This window comes from Budorcas taxicolor, chromosome 13 (genome assembly GCF_023091745.1).
Source record: "Budorcas taxicolor isolate Tak-1 chromosome 13, Takin1.1, whole genome shotgun sequence".
NCBI lineage: Eukaryota > Metazoa > Chordata > Mammalia > Artiodactyla > Bovidae > Budorcas > Budorcas taxicolor.
In genome coordinates this window covers 45,770,465-45,795,841 of record NC_068922.1, presented here as the reverse complement: position 1 = coordinate 45,795,841, position 25,377 = coordinate 45,770,465, and the positions used below count along the sequence as shown (strand labels likewise).

The 25,377-nt window shown below is 45.5% G+C and overlaps 1 protein-coding gene across 1 annotated transcript in view; it reads right to left on the bottom strand.

Annotated features, from left to right (window-relative positions):
• Positions 1-23,453, bottom strand: part of ADARB2 (adenosine deaminase RNA specific B2 (inactive)) — a 237,677-nt gene extending 214,224 nt beyond the window's left edge. Inside the window, exon 1 of the mRNA XM_052651313.1 lies at positions 23,354-23,453. Within this exon, the coding sequence (XP_052507273.1) occupies positions 23,354-23,453 (100 nt within the window). The remainder of the gene's footprint in view (positions 1-23,353) is intronic.
• Positions 23,454-25,377: the final 1,924 nt, after the last annotated feature.

Here is a 25,377-nt window from a genome sequence, read left to right as displayed (position 1 = left end):
GAGCAGGCTCACAGCTCAACCAGCCACCAGGTGACAGGGCTGAGCCTGTGACCTGGGACCCACAGTCTTACCTGCTGTGGCCTCCGGTGACATAACGAGACCCATGGTCACTGGGATGCTGAGACGATGGGCTAGAGAGGTAACTTGGGGCTTGAGGGACAGGGCCCAGCAGCAAGTGGGCCAAGAGAATTCAGTGAAAGGGGTTTGTGGAGCCTGGGATGTCTCATGTAGGCAGCTGAGTGGCTGGTGATGACCCCCATGTGGTGATGACCCCCATGTGTTGATGACCCCCATGTGCTGATGACCCCCATGTGCTGGCTGGGGGGACCCAGCCCTCCCCACTCCCCTGGGGACTGACCGGCTGGTCACTCTGGGAGCTGGCCAGACACTGCAGCCTTCACCTGTCCAGTTTTGGCTTATCTTTTCTCTCTTTTCACGTCAGTTGAACTTACTGGCCCATTGCCTGAGTGGGAAGAGAACAGATAGAGAGGTAAACGCTCTGGGCAGCCAGGCCTCAAGTCCAGAGGTGCTCAGTCCAGGAGCACAGGCCGAGAGGCCAAGGGTGGGTGGAAATCCTATGAACCGTTTCATTCAGTGTGAAGATTCACACTTGAAATCTCATAGATGCATTAAAATTAAGAGAGAAAATTAGATTGGGTTTTCCATTATTTAATTAAAGTTTCATTTCCTAGACTTCTATAGTGTTAGCATGACTTTGACACGACCACCATCTTGCTGTAACAATGGTGAGTTCAAAGCTTTTCGGCCCCTGGGGTTGCTCTACTGTGAGGGGTGGGCCCATGTCCGAGGCCGATTTTGAGACTGTGGAGGGTGGATGGGGTCTGGAATGCTGTTGGTGGGATGGATGAGGCGAAGTTTGTGGGCAGGGCTGGCCATATGCACAGGGTGGTCTGCATCAGTGCTGCAGGGCCCTGGGGGGTCAGCTGCTAGAGGGGAGAGGCAGGGGGTTGGGAGAGGGTGGTGACTCCGGGGACGGTGAAGTCTCCAGGAAAGATGGGTCAGGAAAGGTCAACAAAGGGAAGGAGACAGTTTAGAGACATTTGTAATGAGTAAGATGATTAGACTGAAATCTTCAGGCAGAGAACCATGCTCCCCAAACTGAGGAGGGGGCAGTTGTACATATGTCACACCCTGGGGCGCCCCAGGGCTTCCCATGGCTGCAGCCCTGACTCCGCTCTGCGTTGCTGACTCCAAGACACAAGTGGAGGCATGAGAAAGACCTAAGCTCAAGGTCAACATTCAGTGACTTTCTTTCTGTTCAACACGTCTTCCCCAGATATCACTGGATCTGAAAGTTATACTTTACGGGAGCATCTTGGTGGTATAATGCCTGATTTTTAAACATATATTTGCCATTTTATCTTTCTTTCTGTTCTTTATCTGAGATTCTGGTTCCCACTAACAGTTAACCAGCCATTAGCTTTTATTAGTGGAGCTAAAATGATGACACCCAATATGAGCAGCATAAAACATTGACCCACTTTCATTGGGTGAAAGGACAGAAATTATGGGACCAGCCAGACCCCCTGCTTTGTCTTCCTTGGCTGTTTACTTACTTTGTCTGTGAAGATGCTGGCGTTTTCTTAGCCTGCTCATGGAGGGCAGGTGGCTGTTTATCTCCTGAATGGGCCAGGCCTCAGGTCCCGGGCAGGCTTGTGGAATCTCTGATATCATCTTGCCACTTAGAAGCAGGGATATTCTGTGTGTCAGGAATCGGGGTGAGAAACGGGCATGGACAGGATGGGGGACAGTGAAAGGTGGGACAGCAAAAGGGGTTACTGACCCGACTGCAGAACCAGATCTTCCTGTGCCTTCCTGGCTCATGGGCTTGTCTTCCTTCTGGAAGCCAAGAGCAGTCCGTGGCTGGCATCCACATAACTAGAAGATAAAGTTTGCTACAGTCCTTCCTCCTTCTCAAACACTGAACCCAAAGGATGTTCCAACAGCAGTGTTTTCAATTCCTCTTTGGTCCTTCAAATAGTTTCATTTCAAGGAAAAACAGTCCTACAGTTTCAACAAACTGGGAATCCATCTCTAGACGTCCAACTGTGCAGCCATGCAACTTCTGCTCTGAAACAGAATCTGGTCCCTCCGATCCTGTTCTTCCTGCACTGAGGCCACAGATCTCTTGCCACTAATAAACACACCAATGTCCTCACCAGAAGGACAATACTCTCCAGAGCATCCCCACTTCAAAGACAAATACTGCGTCTCCTCTGGAGATGGCAGCATGAAGACGTGTTGACATCTTTTGACATGCTCTTCTCTGCAAACACCCAGCCCCAGGGCTTTTCTTAGTTGATGAAATGGACATACAAATGATTTGCATCAAAACAAAGTGTTTCCAAAGACAGCTTTGTCACTGAGTTCCTTTCTTAAAGCTGCCTTCTCCAGGAGTCCTAGATTCCTGCACAGTTTCACAGGTCAATGTGCTTGACCCTGGCCAGCTGTGTGGATTTGATGAGTGTGGATGTGCACTGATGCTTTGGTGGCACCATCATAATTGGCTGAGAGATGTCCAAATCTCCCCAAGTGCCCTTGTGCCCTTCTGTTGTGTGTGTGCGTGTGTGTGTGTGTGTGTGTGTGTGTGTATGTGTGCACGCCCATCCTAAGAGCACAGCATGCGCTCTACCCTCCTAGCAACACCGCATTGCTATCATCAGGCTCACTGCACGGCAGCTGTCTAGAACTCACCCATCCTGCATATCAAACCTTATTCCTGTTAAAGTTCCCCGTTTCCAGTTTTCCGGGCCCCTGCCACCATAATCATATTTCCATTTCTAAGAATCTGACTTTTCTAGATACTCAGCTATGTGGAATCACACAACAGTTTTTGCTTCAGTGATGGCCTGCCTCACTTAACACAATGTCCTCTAGGTTTCTCCATGGTATTGAAAATGGCAGATTTCCCTTTTTAAAGACTGAATAAATATTCTAACTCATTTCAAGATACTGGTCATGTCCACATCTGGGTCACCATGAGCAGAGCTGCGATGGACATGAAAGTAAGATATCTCTTCCAGATCCTGATTTTATTTCTTTTGGGTAAATTTCCAGAAACAGGATTACTAGCATACTGAATGATGAAAAATTGAAAGCTTTTCCTCTAATATCAGGAACAAGACAAGGATACCTACTGTCACCACTTCTACTCAACACAGTACTGGAAGTCCTTGCCAGGTAAACTGGGCAAGAAGAAGAATGAAAAGGAATCTAAACTGGAGAGGAAGAAAGGAAGTGATATATAGTAGCAGATGATATTGATATAATCCCATATTTATAAAACCTCAAACATGCCACAAAAATATTATTGGACATAATAAACAAGTTAAGTAAAGTTGTAGGATACAAAATCAACATACAAAAATCAGTTGTATTTCTGTAGACAAACACAGAACCAGCAGGAAAGGAAATTAAGAAAACAATCCCATTCACTATAACATCAAAATAATAAAATACTCAGAAATAAACATAACCAAGGTAGTGAAAGACTTGTACACTGAAAACAATAAAACACTGACGAAGGAAATAAAAAACAAATGGAAAGACATCCCATGTTCATGGACTGAAAGATCTACCATTGTTAAAAATGTCCAAACACAAAACAATCTATAGAGTCAATGCTATCTCCATTAAAGTATCAACAGCACAATCCTAAAATTCATGCGGAACCATAACAGACCCCAAAGAACCACATCAATTCTGAGAAAAGTGAACAAAGCTGGAGGCATTAGATTTCCAGATTTCAAAATTTATCACAAACAGTAATTAAAACAATATGGCATAAAGACAGATATACAGACCAACAAGACAGAACAGAGTCCACAAAAAGAAACCTCACGCATATACAGTCAACTAGTCTTTGACAAGGGCATTAAGAAACTACAACAGGTAAAGTACCATCTGCAACAAATGATGATGGGAACACTAGAAATCCCCAAGAGCAAAAATGAACTTGAATCTTTATTTACATCAAAACCACAGGTTACAAAAGTGAAAGCAAACAAGTGGGACTACATCAAACTAAGAAGCTTATGTACAGCAAAAGAAACCAGCAACCAAACTGAAAACAGAGCCTACAGGATGGGAGAAAATATTTATGAACCATGTATCTGAGGAGGGGTTAATTTCCAAAAGTCTTGGAAAGAACACTTACGACTCAATAGCAAAAAAGAAACAACTGATAAAAAATAGGCAAATGGCTTGAACAGACATTTCTTGAACAGGCATATAAATGGCCAACAAGTATATGAAAAGGTGCTCAACATCACTTGTTAACAACAAATGAAAACTGAGATGTTACCTCACACATATGAGAATGGCCATTAAAAAAAAGCCAAAACCCAAGAAACAGCAAGTGTTGCTGAAGGTGTGCAGAAAAGGGAGTCCTGATGCACTGTTGGTGGGAATGTGAAATGGAACAGCCACTATGAAAGACAATATGGAATTTCCTCGAGAAATGGAGCTGCTAAAATGTTGCTTGGTGTTTCAAGAAGAAGGCATGAGCTTTGACAGATGGTTTGAGTCCTGGGAAAACTTTAGGTGCAGGTTAAGGCCTTTTTTTTTTTTTTTTGCCATATTCTGTATCATTTTAGGACCTGATTTTCCTTTCCTGAAAAACAGAGGCAAGAATGTCTACCTTTCTGAGTCACTGAGAGGATTCAGCCAGAAGGTGTCTGTGAAATGCTCCATGCGGGAAGTGAGGATCAAACATCAGTCTTCCTTCCTTCTATCTTACTTTTGAGAGTCACCAGTACAAACAACTCATGAACCTGTGAGCCAGATGGAAGGACGGCCAGAACAGTGGGCTAATCTGGGAATGGGTCAGGGGTGTCCCATGAAAATAACAGCGAGGAGCATGTGGCAGTGGGTGGAGGAGAGAACTGAGGTCAGCGGAGAGGCTGGACCAAGGGGAGCATGTTAACCATGAGAACAAGCAGTCCCAGACTCTGCTGACCGTCTCTACCCTCAGCCTCCTGATGCCACTGATCTCTTAACGGAGCAGTTCCTGTTCCTGTGCTGAACCAGTGTCGACCACAGCTGCCAACTGGAGACCTGCTTACCTTCCTGTCTGAATCTCCACCAAGTGGTTCATTGATCAAACCACATAAGGTGATAGTGTAGACTTCCCACAAATGGCTTCAATGAATTAATATCAGAAGACTGCTTTGACAAGTTGCAAAGTGTTCCTTGCCCAGGCTAAAGAAAGACACTGTTTAGCTGAAAAAAATTCTAACTATGTCTCCTCTGTGTTCTGCCAAACATGTCTTCATAAAATTAGGAAGAATCCATCTGTTTCCTTGCCATGGATACTAAATCTCAGGGTTATTAGCTCTTATTTGGACTTGAGTTCCAATATGCAAACAGAAAGGTGTGTGAGATTTGTTAGCTGCTGGCTATGACATTGATGCATCTGTTTGCTTTTTCTTTCTTTGTATTTTATTTTATCTTTTCCATATCGTCTCTATTTTGGACAGACTTTGATCTTTGGGAAGCGATATTATGTTTCATTAGATGGAATGGCTGTTCGTACCTGGCTGGTGACATGGGCTCCCCAGGGAGGGAAAATTCTGAAAGTGTCTTCAAAGACAGGAAGAGAGACTGGGGCACATTTTAGGACGTGGCACTCTCTTTGTTGTTTTCTGTCCAAATAGGTGTGATTGCACACCTCCCTCCGACAGGGGAGGGCTCAGGTGTGTACCTGCTTGTCTCCTTCCCTTTACCGCAAGCAGATGATTACCTTGGCAGCTCAGCTGTGTTATTGAGACATTTCAGCATGAAATTTGTTTTTTTTCTCACTGAACTTTAAGCAGAATTTCAAGTGCCAAGTCTCCGAAGCCGAGTGGGGCTATTAAGGGATAATTACTAATTATGCTAATTTGAGAAGTAGCTGCCTTCTTCTTCCCCGGTCATTCTGTGTATGTGCCACCCTCCTGAGAGGCCTCCCCTCCCAGGTGTCTCCGGGAGGACAGTACGTCCTGGGCCTCCACACGCTGCTCTGGAGGTTTATAGTCCATCAGAAGGCGAAAGAAGACGGCAGGGGTTCTAGGGCAGCCCGTGTCCTCGTCATCCATGATTTATGCTGGTTATTAATTTGTCCTGTGACAACAATATTTATTGTCCTTTGTACTCAGGCCAGAAGCGTATACATTTAATTCCTAATACATCTGTATTTCTTCTCATCATCTTGGAACCTTCATAATAAGTTCTGAGCACCTGTGCCCACCACAGTGTTGGGAGGCACTGAATTAGGCACTAGGGGCCTCGTGGGTCTTAGATAATTATCACCCCTTCTCCTCAAAAGTTACTATTTAGAATAAATACTAATGATGAATGTGTTTGGTTTGACCACCTGGACACTGTGACTGGCACACAGAGGAGAGGCCGGGTCAATAGGAAAGGGATGATATTTGGAAAATGTCACCTTCAGTGGTGCAGAAGACTGTTCACCCCCTGACTTGCTCCAGCCCTGAGGAAGCAGGGAGACCTGCCTCGCCTGTGAACTTGGGGGTGATGAGGTCGTCTGCCTCACTTCTGGGCCCAGACCCAGGGAGGACCTGAGCCCACTGACTGCTTCCTGCTCTTCAGTCCCCGCCATCTATTCCAGCGGTCACACCCACTCCTCCCTCCAGCCTCATCTCTTCTGTCACAACGAGCACTTCAAGGCTTCAGCTTTGCTCCTGACACCGTTTCTCAACCTGTTCCAACCACGTGGAGCAGGGTTCCCAATGTGCTCCCGAGATGCCCAGGATGAGGGGGTGGTGACAACTGCATCAGGGCCCACTGTGCCCAGGTGTCCTGTGCAGCGTCGGTCGTGCTGGATATCAATCTGCTCAAACCTTAGGAGCCTTGAGCCCATGGTCACCTGAGGCCTGGCTGGTCTGGGGCTCCCAGGGTCTCTGAAACAGGCCATGGGCATCTCAGTCCAGCCCTGGGCACCACACCGATACTGGAGGCTCCCGTCTTGCAGTTGTAGCTGCCTGTAACCACCCTGCCTCCTATGATTCCTGTGGGAGTGGTATTGTCACTGTCAGTGTGACATGCTGGGACAGACTGAGGTCCCACAGCAGGAAGGAGACACAGCTGGCTCCTGGAGACGCGCCCGGAGAGGTGGGAGCACCTGTCTGCACAGGTCTGTGTGGCTCGGCTCTCGGATGAGGGCATGTTGTCCCCGGGTGGACTCATAGGGTGCCCTCCCACACTGAGCAGAGGAGAAAGGGGCCAACGAGAGGAAATCTGAAGATGTTTAGGGCTGTTTTACCATTTGCATCATCTGAAGTCACTTATCTTCTCAGTTACTCTCTCCTGTCTTATATGACAGGTTCCAGTCATCAGGGGCTGTGACTGTCAACTACTCAGGCTCCTGAAATTGGGGAATGTGATCTCATTGCCCTGAAGATAACTGAGAAAGTTCTTCCTTTGTGCTTTCTGCAGGTTTACATGTGCAGGGTCCACAGGAACAATGTGTGGCTCAGAGACCTTCTTTGGTGGCCCCCATTCATGTCAGATAAAGAAAGATGAAGACAGCTGAGCACTGAAGACTTGATGCCTTTGAACAGTGGTGTTGGAGAAGACTCTTGAGAGTCCCTTGGACTGCAAGGAGGTTAAACCAGTCAATCCTAAAGGAAATCAGTCCTGAATATTCATTTAAAGGACTGATGCTAAAGCTGAAACTCCAATACTTTGGCCACCTGATGCAAAGAGCTGACTCATTTGAAAAGACCCTGATCCTGGGAAAGACTGAAGGCGGGAGGAGAATGGGACGACAGAGGACGAGATAGTTGGATGGCATCACCAATTTGATGGACATGAATTTGAGTAAACTCTGGGAGTTGGTGATGGACAGGGAGGCCTGGCATGCTGCAGTCCATGGCAGAGCAAAGAGTCGGACACGACTGAGTGACTGAGCTGAACTGATTCATGTCAGACTGACCTTTAGCTCCCAGGAGTCTCAACTGCCCAAGATTTCTGTTGCTCAAAATACACCTGTTGAAAAGTTTAAAAAATTCCAAATTACGCATGCCTAAGATCCATTAAAAACGCACAGAACAGCAGAGTTATCAGCAGTATTTAAAGCGCATGTTTCCAACTCACGCCTGGTTCCTCTACGGCGGAGGCCAGAGTGACAGTGACTGCTTTCTTACATGTGCCTGACTCTGTGCACAGCTCCTGACACACAAAAGGTGCTCAGAACCATGACTTTATGCAAAATGGCTGTTTTCCAAGCAGAAATAGAACCATTTGTCATGTTATAAAAATTCACATTTTTGGAAAGAATTCACACAGCTCTTAAACAAGCAAAGATTACATAAGTTTGACGGACTCTGTTACACACAGAGTGAGGAAATCTCCAGGTGTATTACGCAATTCTCTCCTTTCCTTCTGTTTTCTGGGCATGTTTTGCTTGAAGAAGCAGGCACGGAAAGCCCCGATGGAAGCAGGCTGTGTTCTCCCCGCTGCAGAGTTGGGGCTGCGAAGGTTCCCCGTCACCCCTTCTGGAGGGACCTCACTCAATCTCGCTGCTGCTGATGAAAACTGCCGTCTCTATGTGCACTGGGCAGAATGGTTTACCTGCTAACAGGCAGGCCCCCTCGTTGTGACAGCACATTTCTCCATTTGTACTTTTGTTTTTTCATTCATGTTTGTGTACACCGTCAATCAGATGACATCAGATTTTGACAGTGGTCTTTGGGGGAAAATGTGTAGCTGGAAGGAGGCAGGTGGCCCTGAGCACCTGGGAGGGGACATACCTGGAGACGTCACAGGTCACGTGGTGGTGACAGAAGGTGAGTGGACACTGGCTGATAGTTTTACAGAAGTTATGAGTTGAACAGCACAGAGTCCCCACGAGACTTCCAGGGTCCTGACCAGCACTGTATCCAATAGGCCCACACTCAGGTGTACACAGACACCACCTGGGCACACCTGGACACACAAGTTCCCTCCTTAACAAACTGGGTGCTGGACAGCCACTGGAAGCATGTTTTGAGAGCAGCTAACACAGCAATACCCTCTCTACCCACACACACATACACACACACCCACAAACACACCTTCCCACACACCATACACCCCCCACCCCCCACCTCCCACCCCCCCCACACACACTGAGACACTGAGATTAGGGACAGCTGCTACTGAAAGACAGCTGGGAGTTTGGAGACATTTTTGCAACTGGAGAATTTTACTCAGGGTAGCACACCAGCAGGGAAGTTCAGGGAGGCCGCATAGACGGCCTGCCATGTGTAACCTGAGCCCAGGTGTGACCTCTGCGTCAGGCCTGCTCTGGGCTCAGGGGCCCTTCCGTCAGATGCAGGTTGTACTTTCATCTACCCTCAGCTCTTCCCTGACCCAGCCTGGGGTCTGGAGCTGCTGCCAGCTCCACAGGACAATCGGGGAGGGGTCTGAAGAGACTGGCTCAGGCCACTCTCTGCTCAAGATCAGTGGTGTGAGGCAGCCTCCCATTCTCGCTGCTGAAGGTAAGGGATCCAGGTCATTCTCCTGTCATACACATCAATACAATGTCACCAAGAACATTTACGTTTGTTCACAAAGGGATTTTACAAGTCCAGAAATCTACCTGTGTATGTTTACATGGAATGATTTTAAAAGTAAGATGTTGAACAGATGGGAAGAGCAATTTCAGTCCATTTGTGCCCATGGAGTTGCTTATATCCCCTTAATGCTAATGTTCTTTGTTACGCTGGGGAACAGGCTATTTACTTACAAGGGTCTCTGTCATTTAACTGCTTTGTTTCAGAGTTGACACTTCCAGGATCAGTTGTCACATACTGAGTTCAGATGTCCTGTTTGACTATTCTCTGCTGCTGCTGCTAAGTCGCTTCAGTCGTGTTCGACTCTGTGCGACCCCATAGACGGCAGCCCACCAGGCTCCCCCGTCCCTGGGATTCTCCAGGCAAGAACACTGGAGTGGGTTGCCATTTCCTTCTCCAATGCATGAAAGTGAAAAGTGAAAGGGAAGTCACTCAGTCGTGTCTGACTCTTCGCGACCCCATGGACTGCAGCCTATCAGGCTCCTCTGTCCATGGGATTTTCCAGGCAGGAGTACTGGAGTGGGTGCCATCGCCTTCTCTGGACTATTCTCTACCCAAATCTAATTTGTAAGCCACTTTTCATCCATTTACTCAGTGAATTTGAAACAGAACCTATATGTTTACTTGTGGCTTCAAGCTGATTTTGACTTGTACACCAGACAGACTCTGAGCTAGTTTAATTTAGGAAATTGGAACATTAAATATATTCTTTATACATGGAAGTTTATGAAAAACATCCTGTACACCAACAGAGACACACACAAAGTAGGTCAGGATGCTCTCCTTTTAAAGCCAGATGCACAAGAAGGGTATTTACGTATGATGAGAAGGTTTTAGAACATTCAGATTTAGTTCCAGGGTTTCACTGAGTGAGGGATAGGCTTCATTTTTACTGCAAGAGATCAATTTGAATATGACCATAAACTCTGTGCTCACTAGATATACCTTTTTGCGTGTGTTGTTTGTGCAGAGGTTGTGTATATACAGTTGCATATATAGGAGTGTGTCTATAGACACTGTACATGCAGGTGTTGTGCAAGCAGGGGTTGTGTATGTATAGCACTCAGGCTTTCTATTGTTGTATTTGATTTTTAAAAATAGAATTCAAAATTTCTTCACCTCTAATATTAATTAATTATAGTTGTTGAATATTTTTTACCTTGTACAACAATTAATATTTACTTTGGAGTGAGTGTATATTATTTAGATAATCTGAACAATGAAGATGTTGAATGTCTGAGTTGGTTGAACGATCTCTAAAGATTTCTTCAACCATCCAGTCAGATAATTGGAGGCTACGTAAGCAAAGTCTACTTAAGTACAGTTGTATATAAGCATGTGTATGCATAAATATATGTGTTTACCCACATGCAAATACATCCCCACAAATACACATTCATAGTCACACACTCACACACATTACGATGTTATGAGCTGGCTTTATGCTCAGCACCTCTGCGAAAACCAGAAGCACAGAGTTCCCCCTCCCCCTGCCCCGAGACTTCCATCTTGCTCCATGTGGCAGCACTCACAGGCATTGCGGACATTCTCCAGATGTTTGCTCAGGAGCCCCCTAGAGACAATGAGCCCCTGTTTCCCAGGGATCTGCATGTTTGCCTCCACAGCAGGGCGGTGGGTCCTCACCAAGAGCACCTGGCTGAATACCAAAGGTTCTGGGTCCAGGTCTGGTTCCTCATTGTCCAGCTCTTGGAAGGAGACGCTTGCCTCGGGGTCCCCCTTCCCTCATCCAGAAACAAAGAGGACCTTTACTTAACCTCTCAGGAAGGAAGGCATAGGACTGATTCTGCGGAGAAAGAGCCTCCATGGTAGGGCAGGGGGGAAGGGAACCCACCTCAGAATATCCGAGTTCACACCACCTTTAGCTAGAAATGGAGGTCTTTGCCGGGCGGGAAAGGACACAAGAGGCCGAGTGAAATAAAATCCACATAGGTTACATCATCAGATCAGCTGGGAACACTCATGACAAAATAATCAAGAAAAAGTATTCCAGGCATTATCTCATCAAGCCTAAGGGTCAGTTGGATTCTACGAGTACTTCTCATCCAATACAGACTTTATGGTTTATATACTAGAGGTATCACGGTGACAAAGATGTAACATGAATTTTCTGGCCCTTCTTGAGGTGGAGAAGATGTTTCTTGGAAGAGGACGTTGATGAACCCACGGTGTGCTTAGGTTTGGGAAATGTCTCTAAAGGTAAACAGAATATAACTTCTGTCTGTTTCTGGCAGAGTTGTGTCCCCACCACAGACACACACAGAGGGAGATCACATGGGGACGCAGGGTGTGCCCTTGGGGGCGGCCAGCCCTGCTGACGTCTGACTTCCATCTCCAGCTTCTAGGACTGAGAGAGAATAAATTTCTGCTGTGGTGTTTGTTATACAGCCCTAGCCAACTAATATACTGTCTATCTAGATTTTTTTGTACAGTTAACTTAGTCTAATAAGTACCCAAAACCCTCTCTATTCTAAATTTTGTCCTAAAAGTTCATTTATAGGTCACCTAAATATGACAATGTTTTGCTAATCTCTGAATGTGTGTATGTATATGTGTATATATATATACATATACAGATATATATATATATGCACATATATATGTATGTGAAATATACAAGAAATATATATATCTTACAATCTACAGTTCAAATATTGTTCCATTTTATAAGGAAATGGAGCAGCAGAGAGGAATTTCTGGAATCGAACAGTGTAGGTGCTCAATAAATGTTAGTGACTAATTTTAGTTCTTATTGTCTAAGGGCCACATGGGCAGTGGGTTGAATGGCCTCGGCATGGCTGGTTTACATGTGATGAACCAAGACAATCTTGTTGAAAACTGAATACCAGAGTCTCAACTAGATGAATCTTTCACGGTTTGCCCTCCCTTGTGTTTTGCTAACCTTTTGAGTGAGGCTGACATTCTGTAAAATAGACACATCCAACCTTATAAACATTTAGTTCTATACTTTCCCTGGGATGTGGGTAAACTCAACATCCCCCTACTCCCGGACCAGGGGGCCCAGTGGTGTCACATACAGAGTGTTGCACACCAAGTAACTATTTATTTTATTATGAATACTTCCAAACGGGATGTAGCATTCAGTCTAGTATATGGTTTCAATTTTTAACAATGTGCATTTTTCATTGTCTTCCTGATGTTCAAGTTTGGAGACTTCCCTAAGCATCATTATAGAGAAATACCAAGACCCACTGGAGCAGCCAGCATCACTGCAGCCAGACCAGGCAAGTCGTGCTCTGAAGAGTTTTATCTCCTGGCGCTGCACCGTGGTCATCCACTTAATTTATGAGTGTGAGATGGAGACAAAGATGGATGGATGGATGGAGGGACAGATTGCCCCAAGACCGTCTCAGGTAAGAGAGAAGAAAGACCAGGAAACGTGCCATCTACACAGATACAAGGGACGAGTCCAGTGATTTGCCTTTCCCACAGGGTATCCTGTGTCCACAGCCCTGAGTGGACACAGTGGTGGGATGGCCTCCCATGACCACTGGGATGAGCCCTGTGTCCTACTTTGTATCTCCTCTGGGCAGAGAGATGCCAGCCATCCCGCAGGTGAGACGCCGGCTTTACACACATGCTAGACTTCTGGTCTGCACAGATGCACACAAGTTCTGCCCTCAGCCACGAGGACAGAGTGGAACCTCTGGGCAACAAGAAGCAGGGTGGAAGCTGAGCCTGGGGCAGTGCCCGGGCCTGCCTTGGAGGAGGCGTTGGGGGCTGGCTGCAGTAGGATGGACTCAAGGACAGATGTGCACCCCTGAGGCGGTGTGGGGGGTGGATATTCCAGAGCCCAGGCTGAAGGCACAGGGTGGAGAGGCTGAGAAGTCCTCAGGGTCAAGGGTGTGTGGGCACCAGTGTTGCTAAGAGGCACCTTGGGCATTCTCTGGCTCCGAGGGCGGCCCCTCATCCCATCTACACAAACACCCTCGAGCATGCCGACCGGTGGGGAGGGTTGGGTGGCTGGCTTGGCAAAGGGCAGCACGGTGCTGCCCGGCTTCCTGAGGGAGTGGACTATCTCTTCAGCATGGACCACACGGCCATGTTGAGATGTGCTTTCTGACTCAGAACATTTCCCAGAACTTCTGGACTGCTTAATCCCTGACGTTTAGTGCAGTGCAGACACATAAAGACGTCCCATGAACGTCTGCTGAATGAGCACACTCAACGTTCCACACCAATGACTCGAAAATAAGTCAGTAGGTGCTCTGTATAAGTGAATTCGGCAACAACCATTGGTTGATGGTGTACAGTGAGAGAGCCAGTGTGCTAATTTCTGGGAACACACCGAGTATACCTGGCTCCCGTCCTCCAAGGACCATCTTGCACACAGACAAAAACCCACCAATCAAACCTGCAGACAATTAATGAAACAAGAAGGGGAGAAGCCATGTCCTTCCCGAGGGGTCATCACACCAGGTGACTTACGAAATCGCCAGTAACCCCTCACTCAGTTCCTCTTGTGGTTTGTAAACTGTAGCAGCTCATGCCATCTGCACCCAGCCTCTTTAGAAAAGCTTCCCTCTTACTATATTCTGATTATTACTTCAAGCAACTTTATTTCAAAAATGAAATCAACATTCTCAGTGGATCTTAACTGATCAGCTAATATGTTTTGACACTGCAGAGGGGATAACAATGCTCAGACCTACAGAAGTTTGCATTTTAGTCATTTAATTTTTATATATGTAGTTTCACCTGAAATGATAAAAGAAATTCAATTTTGTAAAATATATGATAAAAATGAGCATTAAAATTCCCATAGGACCTAAAACTGTGTCGGGTCACAGAGTCTGTTTTCATTTCCTATGATTGTACATTTGTGTATCTATTCCCCAAATTCAGTATAAACTCAGAGAAAAGGAGGACTCTGTCACCATTTTTTTCCTGTACCTTTGTAGTTTTAGGTCTTTGCCCAGTCGAGAGCAGGTGCCCGAGGTGTCACAACTGCAAGTGAATAAAGGCACTCACACAGGTCGAATCTAGCCCTTGTCTGAGTACACACACAACGTCTAAGGCAAACTGCAAAGAGAGCAGAGCTGGGACTCGTATCCCGCACTTTCAATCAAGGGCCTGCTCTGTTGCGGAAGATACAGAAAATAAAGTGCAGAAAGGTGAGCTCCAACCAGAGCACAGGAAGAAAGAGACCTGGAAGTTACTCTCTGTTTCTCCCTCCCCTCTCCTCCTGTCAACAGCCCCACGTGCCGCCATGGTTTCTGTTTCTCGTATTTTATGACATAAGAGGATAGATTAATTTTTATTAGATGCAATAACAAAAAGATATATTTTACTTCTTGATGAAATTATAAAATAAAAAGATGTTTTCCTCAATGCTAAACATCACGATCATAAACCAAGTTTATTTTTTCACTGTCTTTTAAGGAGTCCATCCTCTCAAGACTTTTTTCTCCACTTGATTTTTAAAATGTTCATCTAAAAATGAGTATGTGTTAGACTTCTGCTATTCCAGACAGCTGATGGACAATCTTTTAATATTTCAATATTCATTATTTCAATAAATATTTACATATATCTTAAATCTGTCATCTGTATATATTGTTTGCATATACTAGTAGCCTACAGAAAGTATAATTTTTAATAACTTGAACTCTATTCATTATCTACGTACAAAAGCCCCAAATAAATTTAACTCCCCTAAAAGGTGGTAACAATAAAATATGAGCTGCACATTTTTCGGATCTAAAATGAGAAACCTTCTTATCCTAACTGCTTGGGGAGAGAAGATCCCCCCAGTTTCCCCCAGTCCCGAGCAGATCCCTGTCTCCAGTTCTGGGAGGGGCTGGCACAGGGACACACGTGCTGCCCCCAAAGCCACCGTCAGGGGGACAGCATTTGCTCTCTGTTCAGTATCCTTCAAGGATACTGCATTCCCTGTCTTACTGTGACAGAGATTTAAAAAGCTACTATTTATCCTCAGGATATATCAATGATTTTGATTTCAAATTCACTTCTTCCTCAGAAAGGAAATTAGCAGCACAGACTCATCTGAATTAAAAAAAAAATTCTCCTTGAACTGTATGTTTTGAATGAAAAAGTCACTTTCTGTTAGAATTCTGTTAGAATTCAGAAGGTCCTTTACAAAGTTTCATCCACAGTATGAATATTTAGAGTTGAAACACAAACAGGGCATCTTTACATCTGTGGTTAAAGCGGGTCTTCCACGTTTTTACTCGGCTAAGGGATAGGAGAAGGTGTGATGCTTAATATTGTTTTGTGCAACACCCAGATTAAAACAAAAATCTTTTAAAGTTGTACACGACAGGCAGTACCTGAGCTTATGCACCTTCCATGGTCTGACGGGGACGGTGTTTCCTGTGAGGACACGGGCTCCGCAGCCGCCAGCCAAACGCAGAAGGAGCATCTGCTCTGGACAGGGACGAGCCGACACAGCCCGGCTTGTGGGGAGGAGGCCAGGGTCTGCTTTGCTGACGTGTCTGTCATGTTCATTATACTGGACTTTTCCAAGAGCAATTAAACTTTCAGGAAATATTGCATTAATTTTAAAGAGAGGCCATCTGTGTACTTCCGATGGAGTTAGGCTGATAAAGTCATTTTTTAATCAATTATTGGTGTTCTAGGAGCATGCTGTGAGCTACTTTATCACGATTCCCAAGTCCTGCTTCTGAGAAACGGAGCCGCCCTACTTTCTATTTGATTTTAACACAGAGAGGATTTGACTTGGGCTCCAGTTTCAGAGAACTGGGTCCCCTCTGTCCTACTTTCATGCCGTATTTGAGAAATCACGTAAGACATTGCACAGTGATGAGGCAGGTCTTCTATCAGCGGAAGGAAACAAGAATTAGAGATTGCATCTCAAATAAATGGAGCAGTAAAGATTAATTAAACCTGTGAAAGTCTGCAAAGCGCATCCTGGCTGAGGCATTTAAAGGAACACTTTCTATTGTGTGCGACCCCCTGGAAGCCCTGAGCTAGCATTTTGGTGGCAGAGTCACGTCTGTAGAGCAGAGATTCCAGAAAGGAGGATTTGCTAATGCATTCTGAGCAATGTTCGCTGTTTGTTTATCATCCGAAAGGTGACGCGGCCGCAGAAAGAAGCCTCGACCTCTTTGTGGGAGACCTCAGTGGGCGCTGGTATAAACTGCTTGGTGGAAAGGATGGAACCAGATTGTAGCTGAAGGGAGCAGGTCATCGCAGTGGAGGGGCTAGCTGTCCTTGCCCACTTTCCGCCTACGCCCCAGCTTTCCTCCCCAGTCAGGGGAGCTGTGGACGGCAGCAGGCGTGGACGTGAGCTGGAACATCCCAGCCTGAGCCCCTCGCTGGGCCTCTTCAGGCTGGGGCTGTTCTGTCTGCCTTCTCTGCACCGAGGCAGTGAGCCTCCTCCAGGCCCATGATTTTAACTGAACGTCACTTTAAAAAAGCTTTTAAAATTGCATCTCTTAGGGATTCAAAGAAAATGATCCTAAAATCCTAAAGTCACCTGAACGTTTGTAGGTCTCTTCCGTCTTTAATGCTACTCTTAACATTACAAATGTCCCATTTATTGGACACTATTTCTTAATCAAGCATAAAATGCACTCTTTAGTATGAATATAAAATTTATATTCCACGCTTAATTTTTTTGAGATTTAAAAATTTTTTAACATTAACTTGAAAATTTTCATAATTTAAACAAGATGATAGTGAACTTGTGTGTGTCTATTTTATGACACAAAAGGGAGACTGACTAGCCACTTTCTTACCAGAAACCAGATACTGGTTGCAGTCATTCTCCATCCATGAAATAATAAAATGAAATTATTTTCATACTTAAATTATTTCATACTTAATACCTGTAACTATAATAAAAGATGACTAAATATCCATGGTGTTTGGAGAGAACTTAGCCACTCAGAATAACTCTTTCTTTTCAAATATTTATCATTTATCATTCTTCAGAAAAAAAACTGGCTGTCTTTGCAAGCAGCCAAGTTTATTTTGGGGAAAATTATCGATAGCTTAAAAAGCAAACATTTCCACTTCTGAGTTGCTGTTTCTTGGATGGGATTCCTGGGAAAATGAATTCACTCACAAGTGTGTGGATGGACAGTCACGGTGCTCAGAGCCGCCTTTGCTGTGACTGTTGAAACAAGGTCAGGAAACCAGGCAACAGCCCCTGTCCCCGACTCTTTCTAAATAAAATAAACAAGGAAGTAAAATTTTAATCACCCAAGAGAGGTGTTTGGAACTGAGGTACAAACATATGCGAGTATAAGAGGCTAGGTTTTAAATCTCTCAGCTTGCCCTCCTCTTTCTGTCTCCTGATCCCACAGGCAGAGACCAAATTCATGAGTGGATCAAGAATTAAGCAAGATGTTTCCCCTCTTTTTGAAAGTAATGTTCTTTTCTTTGACAGTGATATGTTCTTAAGGGAATTATAATGCATTATTAGTGAGGAATAAACAATTCTCTTTGCATAATCCTGTATGTCACAGCATGTATTTCTGCATTTCAGTGCAGGAGAACCATTTAACTGAACAGACAGGGGTTAATTTGGCTTCACTGTTCACAGCGACTCGACAGCATGAGCGGGTCTTGGCTGCGCTCAGGCAGCGTGTGGCTGTGTGGTTTTTCCTTGTGATGTATACGCTCGGGGAAAGGCCAACACTCAGTAGTTTGAATATTTTGCGAAGGACCTTGTGCTTTCCATATTTCACTTGGGCATTCACCTTTCTTTCCTTTTTTTTTTTTCCAGTTTAGAAATGGCTAAAATAAGTACCTTTAAAATCTCACCTATTATATGAAAATTTATCCTTTTAGAAATCTTGTTGGCTAGTAATTAAGAGCTCCATTTACCGATGTGGCATTCAGAGATAATATTTTTAAATGATGAAGATCCGCGGTATTATTTTTGGTTTTATGAGTTGTTCAAAACTGTCCACGTTACAAAAACAGTGACTTTCATTTTCTAGCATTTTAGAAAAAGAAGCAGGCAGACATAAAAAATGCTCAGGTGTTTCAGCTGTCTTCACTCTATGTATAGGTACACACGCACACACACAACCACAAACATCTACAGTTTTTAAATTGAACATTGAATGCTTTCAGGGCAGAAGTTGTCTCTCCACGCCTCAAGAAAAGAAAGCTGCAGTTTCCTTATTCTGCATATCCTTATGTGACGCCCCTCTGGGGCAGCACTTCTCCAACAACCCAATCACCACTGTTTAGTGATGGATACATGAGCCTCATATTTTTATTCTAAATTCAAGTTCACTCATCATATCTAATGCCCTTGAAGCAATCTCAAATTACTGCTATTACACGGGTCACTAGAAACCAGAGGTACTAATACACATTTTAAAAAGAGAAAGGAAGAAAAAGCCCTTACACAATTAGAGGGCGAACAGTTCCGTCAGTTTAATTTCATCACTAAATCCAGCCCTTGATCTGGAGCTGCCGGCCAGTGAGGCTAGTGCGTGCAGGGATGCTTGGCTGCAATGCAAGAGGCAGGCAGTCCCACCAGGTAGGATGAGCCCACCGGCCTCTACCACCTTCATCTGTGGCCCATGTTTCTATTTCATCAGCTTTTCATGGAATGCCATTTCACAACAAGCCTGAGTCTGCCATCCACATGCTCTCCTTATCCTGCCCCTTTGGCCAACTTTCCCCCGTATTTCCCCAGGTTCATGACTGGCTGTTCCTGCCTCCTCCTGATTCATCAGCTTACTTACTTCTGCAGAGCTATCCCCCAATTTTCTAGAACTCTGTGTAAGGGATTTTCTTGGAATAATACGTGAAATTCAAGCATTAACTTAGCTTGCTGTCAAACGCCTCAGAAAAGACAGGTGGTGTGTTGATGCCGCATTCAGCTGGATCTACTTGCCAAGGATTGTTTCTACAGCATTTCAAATAGTTCCCCAAAGTTCCCCTTCTCTGTGTTAGTGACTAATGCACTTCACTTAAAACCCCATCTTCCTATTTACCTCCTGGAACCAGCTGAATTTGTATTGGTTCTCAATCCATTTCCTAATATATTTGTATTTAAAGAGCAATCTTTTTTTTTTTTTAATTTGCAGAGACTTCAATTGTTTTATACACTGTATGTATTCATGGGTCAAATGTTAAAAATATTTTATTTACAAAATGCATTTCATGACAATACACAGTTTCTTTTTGGGAAACTACTCTCACCAAAGAAAGCTCACCAAGAGATCAAAAGAGAATATGTACACTATTTTAATATTAAAAAAATACACCTATTCAGTTTCTCAGGCATATTTCCCTGGAGGTTTCCATGGTTCAGGGAGCTGATACATGTAAGTGACTTATTTTATATGCTATCCTGTTCTGATGGTACCGCCTTTTGTGCTTCCTGCTTGAGCTGATACTAATTTAAGAAACCTTCCACCTTTGCCTTTACTACTCAGGGTTAAAATATGCACCTTTTACAACCTTTTACAATATCCACACCTTCAGTTCTTTTGTACCACATGCAGGTATGACTCTAAGACCAGTATGGACAGGCTGCATGCAGACCTGCACGCAGTCTCACCCAGGACTGGAAGGCCCAGCACGGCCTCCAGGATTCTCCGCGAGGAACTGGCTAAGAGGGTGCTCCATGTGGGAGGCAGCAGGCAAGTCTCCTAAACTACACGTGCAGCCAGGATTTCCTGGAAGTCTCTGCACAAGACACAAGCAGAAGCTGATGGGGCTCATGTGCCACAGGGGAAGAAACCGTCCTTAACCACGGTGTGGGTGCACATGTTGCTGAGCAGGTGGCCGTCCTGAACCATAGTGTGCAAGTGAGATGGGAATACTGTCCTTTGCTCAGCTTTTCAAAAAACTGCCTTTCTTCTTTGCATAAAAAGTCAAAATTTGACATTTCTTGTTTGTACAGAAAATGTAAAAGATCCATAAACAATTTATAAGATAAAGTCCCAACTAAAAAATAACACACAAAGAAAAATGCAAAAATGGATGGCACTGAGTCCTAATGAAAAAACAGGAGGATTGGGGGTGGGGAGATTTGCTTAGTGTCTTTTTAAAAGTTTACCTGAGAGACAAATGCAGGTCATTCCTAGTTAATACCCGAAGTCATATTTTGCGACTAAGTTTTTTTTTTTTTTTTTTTTTACTTTTTATGATATAGACTGTTTTCTGTGTGGTATCATGACTAAAAAATATCTCCTACAGGAAAAAAAATCATTTCCAAGGCTCTGGAGCCTATGTAATAATAAATGGGAGTATCGTGTCAATTCCACACTTATACTATAGCAACAGAGCTTTTATTTCAGATCCTATAGATTATTCTGACAATAAAAAGCATAATAAAGAAATCTCAGGAAAGCCACATTTAGAGAATTTTTATAGAAACCGGTAGCATTTTGGTTAACAGCTCCAGGAAACTAAAAATTATGATGCAAACAAAATGATTCTTGTTTGTGAGAATAGGTGGAAATACGATTATCACTGGCAAAAAATGTACATTTACTTTAATTTATTCATTTACATAGGAAAAGAACTCTTTCTGTGTGCTCACAATCACTGGCTTTACTTAGTATTCAATAGAGCCTTATCAAAATTCCTTAACAGCCACCCATACACACATGGGCTTTAAATTGTGACAGAGTTTTTTTTATTAGATAAGCTTAAAAGTTGAGACTATTCTATTCTATTTCTGCTGTTAAAACTCATGAATATTAGAACATAATTTAAATTCACCACTGTCCTGATAGAAGAGGGGAAAAAAGCATCTGTAATAATTAGGAATTATATACAGACTGATCTATTCCCAGGAAAATGCAAATAAAGAGCTCTGTAATTGTTGTTTTCTTTTCACTGACCACACACACCTACACTGCTAACTTTTCCTTAAGAAGTGAACACTTAGATGTTTGATTTGACTCATCCACCATGATAAGCTGTTGGCAGATGACATAGGAAACTTCACCTCACAGATAAATTTGCGAGTAATCGGAATTAGTACACACATCCTGAATACCTTTTCCTACTTCATTTTTGGCTATAAAAATTAAGAGACTTGGTATATTAAAAATAAAGTGTATAAATATTTCACATAAAATTTTATTTTGAATTGTTATAGTTTATAGCCAATGAAGTCCTCCTTCAGATTTCTTGCTTTCCTTTCTGAAAATGAATCCCTTCTAAGCTAACATGACTGCCTGTAAATTAAAGGTACAAAAAATGAATTTGGAGAAAGACATGAGTGTTCATCAGCTTCTATTTTCTTTCTATAGGTTTTGCTTTGTTGTAAAATATTGTTCTATACGTTTCCATTTTAATATTTAAATATACTAAATAAAAATACTGGAACACATGAACACTTGAAGCATAAAAGGCAATGTTTCTTTTTCATTACTTTTAAAATTTATACTCATTATTAAATTCTGTGTTTTTTTTTTCAATATCATTGTCACTTTCTGTTAGCATTGTTTTTGGAAGACATTGACCAGATCTGTTTCGGAGTGAAATTTTCAGGGAACAAAGTGAGTAGCCAGCATTCTTTGCAGCAGCTCAAGAGTTAAACCAGAATTACAGATTCACCCCCCACACCAAGGCTCTGAAGCCCTCCTAGAAGCTGTCACCTAGCTCCCTGCCACCCTGACATGTAATCATAATGAATGGCTGTGTGCTCTTGGCATTTATTCCTTCAAACCGTCCGGTTTATTTCTACTACAGGAAGAAGTCGGGAAGGGCTCGGGACCGTTTGGAAGCAGTTAGGAGGAGATGGGGCAGAAACTTGTCTTAGGCCTCGGCAAGGATGAAGATTCTTGGGGAAGGAGGTACATGATTAACCACAACTAACTCCGCATCCTCCAGCAGAGAAACCGGGAAACCTGACACACGATGGTTGTGTCTTTCCCCGTGTTCTTTAGGGCTCTTTGGTCACTTAAAAAAACCCCAACACATTTCAGATAATAACTGAACTTTCTCCTGCAGGCTCATGACATAAGGGGCGGCTGACATAAGTTCATCTCTGGGAAAGAGGGGGCCACACCGAGGGCTCCGGCCACCTTCCAGGGACAGACACCGGCAGGACGGCGCCCAGGGCCGTCCTCCTGGCGGAGCAGCTGCCGGCTGCGCCCTGCCCCCGAGGGGACCCTGAGCTGCCCACCCGACGACTAACTTCTGGGGCTCGTTTGTCTCCCAGCACCTGGGGAGCCAGGCTCAAACCTGACACCAGGCACTTCCTCTCCCCTCCTGGTTTGCAGCTTTCCTCATCTCTAACGACCTGCGATGCTTGTTTCTCTTTTCATGCATTAATTTCTGCTTATTTCCCCCGGACGAACCCTGTTCTCGCTGCAGGTCCCCGTGTTTACAAAACAGCCGGCACCGCTCGGAATAGAAACTGTCACCCAGCGTGGGGAGGCGGTTGCTAGGGTTTTGCCCACTCCCGCCTCCAAGACAATTGGGATGGAGAAGCTGGCCCGAGGTCCGTCCCTCGTTCTTAGGGGCGCTTAGGGCTTAGGCGAGCGTCTCCTTCGGCACCGGCGTCTGTGCGCGACGGTCAGCAGCCGTGCCGGAGGCCGCGGAGGGCACCGCCTTCCGCGGGGACCCCGCTTGGTTGGCCACCCCCTCGGGCTTGCGGAAGCCTGGGCGTTCACGGAGGGACCTGAACTCTGGAGCGGGGCGCTCGGCGGGCCCCGGCCACGTCGCCCCAGCATCCCGAGGGAGGCCGCTAGAAGCGGGCAGGGCGCGCAGACAGAGGCGACGCGCGTCGCGGAGAGTGCGCGAGAGGCGGCGCGGAAGCAGGTCCTTACCTTTCCGCTTGGCCCGCCGCCTCCTCCTCCGCTTGGACTTGCATTTGAGTTGACCGCTCAGCCCTCCGGACGCTCTGCTGGTCCCCAGGACCGATGCCATGGCAGCGGCCGGCGAGTGGACCCGGGCAGGAGTCCTCTCCAACACTCTCAGCTTTCCGGCTCCGGCCGCGGCCGCCGGGGACGCTCCTGCGGATCGGGGGCCGGCTCACTTTTCGGGGCTGCACGCTCGCGCTCCTGGCGTCTCCTCTGGAGGCTCTCTGTCACCGTCTCCTTTGGCGGCTCTCTGTCATCTGCGTCCAGCCGGGCAGAGCCGGCGGTCTGAGCCCGCACCAAGCTCGCAGGCCGGGACCGCGGAGCGCCCGCCGCCCCAGCCGCCCCGAATCTGGGCTCCGCGCGCAGGCTCTACTTTGGCACCTCTGCTAGTTGTTGGGCACCAGCCACTTTGAAGCCGATCACGCAGGGAGCCTGTCTATTTGCTGCTGCGAAGTCTAATTAGATCCAATCACGGCCGTCCGCCGGCTCTGACATCAGCGCTGCCAGCCCGTGCGCCCCTGTCAGCAAACTCAGCTCGGGTTTGGACGGCGGAGCTGCCCTGGGCGCTGGAAAGGGAAGGGGCCAGCCGGGGAGGGAGGGGAGCGGGCCGAGCCGGCCTCCCTGCGAGAAGCCGTAGGGGGCAGCGGACTGAGGAGTCCGCCCAGCCCTGCTCCCGCAGGCCGCACGGACAGGGCACCCGGCTCCCGCGCTCTCAGGCGCAGGGACCCCGCCTTTCACCAGTTTCTAACTAGTTAATCCATCGCACACCGGGGTGTCAAGGGGGAAATCTCTCTCTAAGAAATACCGAGCCCTCGCTTCCTCGGCCAGGGGCTAAGATTTGCAGTTCCCTGGGAGACAGCCTTTTAGGGGGATTCATTTTTCAGAACCCGCATGTTTGTCTGTTTGGTTTTCTCCTTCACATCCCTTGGCTGTTCCGTCTGCAAAGGAAGAAATGCTGCATAAAGACGCGGGGGTTCGGTCGGAGCCTGATTTTTAAGGCAGGGATGTCAGTAGGTTGCTCTATTTAGGGAACAATGAAATGAAAGGCAGAGAGGGCTTTTATCTGATAGTTTTATCACCGAGTGTAACATTCGGATGAAAGAAAGTAATATTTACCAGGAGGAAGATTGCAAATTGAACCAGGTTAGAACAATTTTTCTCAGGGTTATCCTGTGTTTTTCAAGACCATACTTATGGAACGTTAAAAATCTAACATAAAATTTAAGAAGGAAAATAATCCAGCCATCTTCATTGCATTTTGCATTTAAATCACATAGGCTGTTAATTATAACAGTAATGATTTGGAAAAAAAATCCACTCTAAAAGTCATTAGCGTTAACAGGATGATGCAAAAATGGCACACAAATATTTCTATTTCCTACTTTACATACACCCTTTTCAAGCTCCTCATGGACTTAGAAATCTCCAGATAATTTTCTTTATATGAGAAAAAACTACTCCCTCTGGGGAACATTGGAAGCAATTGGGAAGTTCGGATGTGCCGTTATGCGGGGGGCTGGGGGTCTTGGCTCAGCTCTCACACTGACTGAGGGGAGAGGAGGGCGTCTGCATCCAAGGCCAGCCCCGCTGCTATGCCTCTGCTGAGTGGTGTAGACTAGCCTCACTCTGCTCATCTCTGTAGTGGGGATCACCACCTTTACTCCTGCTCGAGAATCAGTACAACAGCGACTGGCTACACTGATCATTTTGTGATTATCTGGTAAATCAGTGGGTAAAATTTTTTGAAAGAATGAGCGCACATTCTTCCAGTTAGCCTCAGAAAGGAGGGGCTTGTGTATTTCCCGCTTAGGTGTTTAAGTGTCTGGCTCATTTCAGGCTGATAAACGCAGTCACGCCAAGGTCCCTCTATGTGCCGGGTTCAACCATTCCCTGCTACCAACCTCACAGCCCACCTCTGCTGCTCTTTCTCATGAATCCTGGAGAAGTGCATCGCCCGCCCACGTACTCTCTATAGCGTGAGAGATATTTGA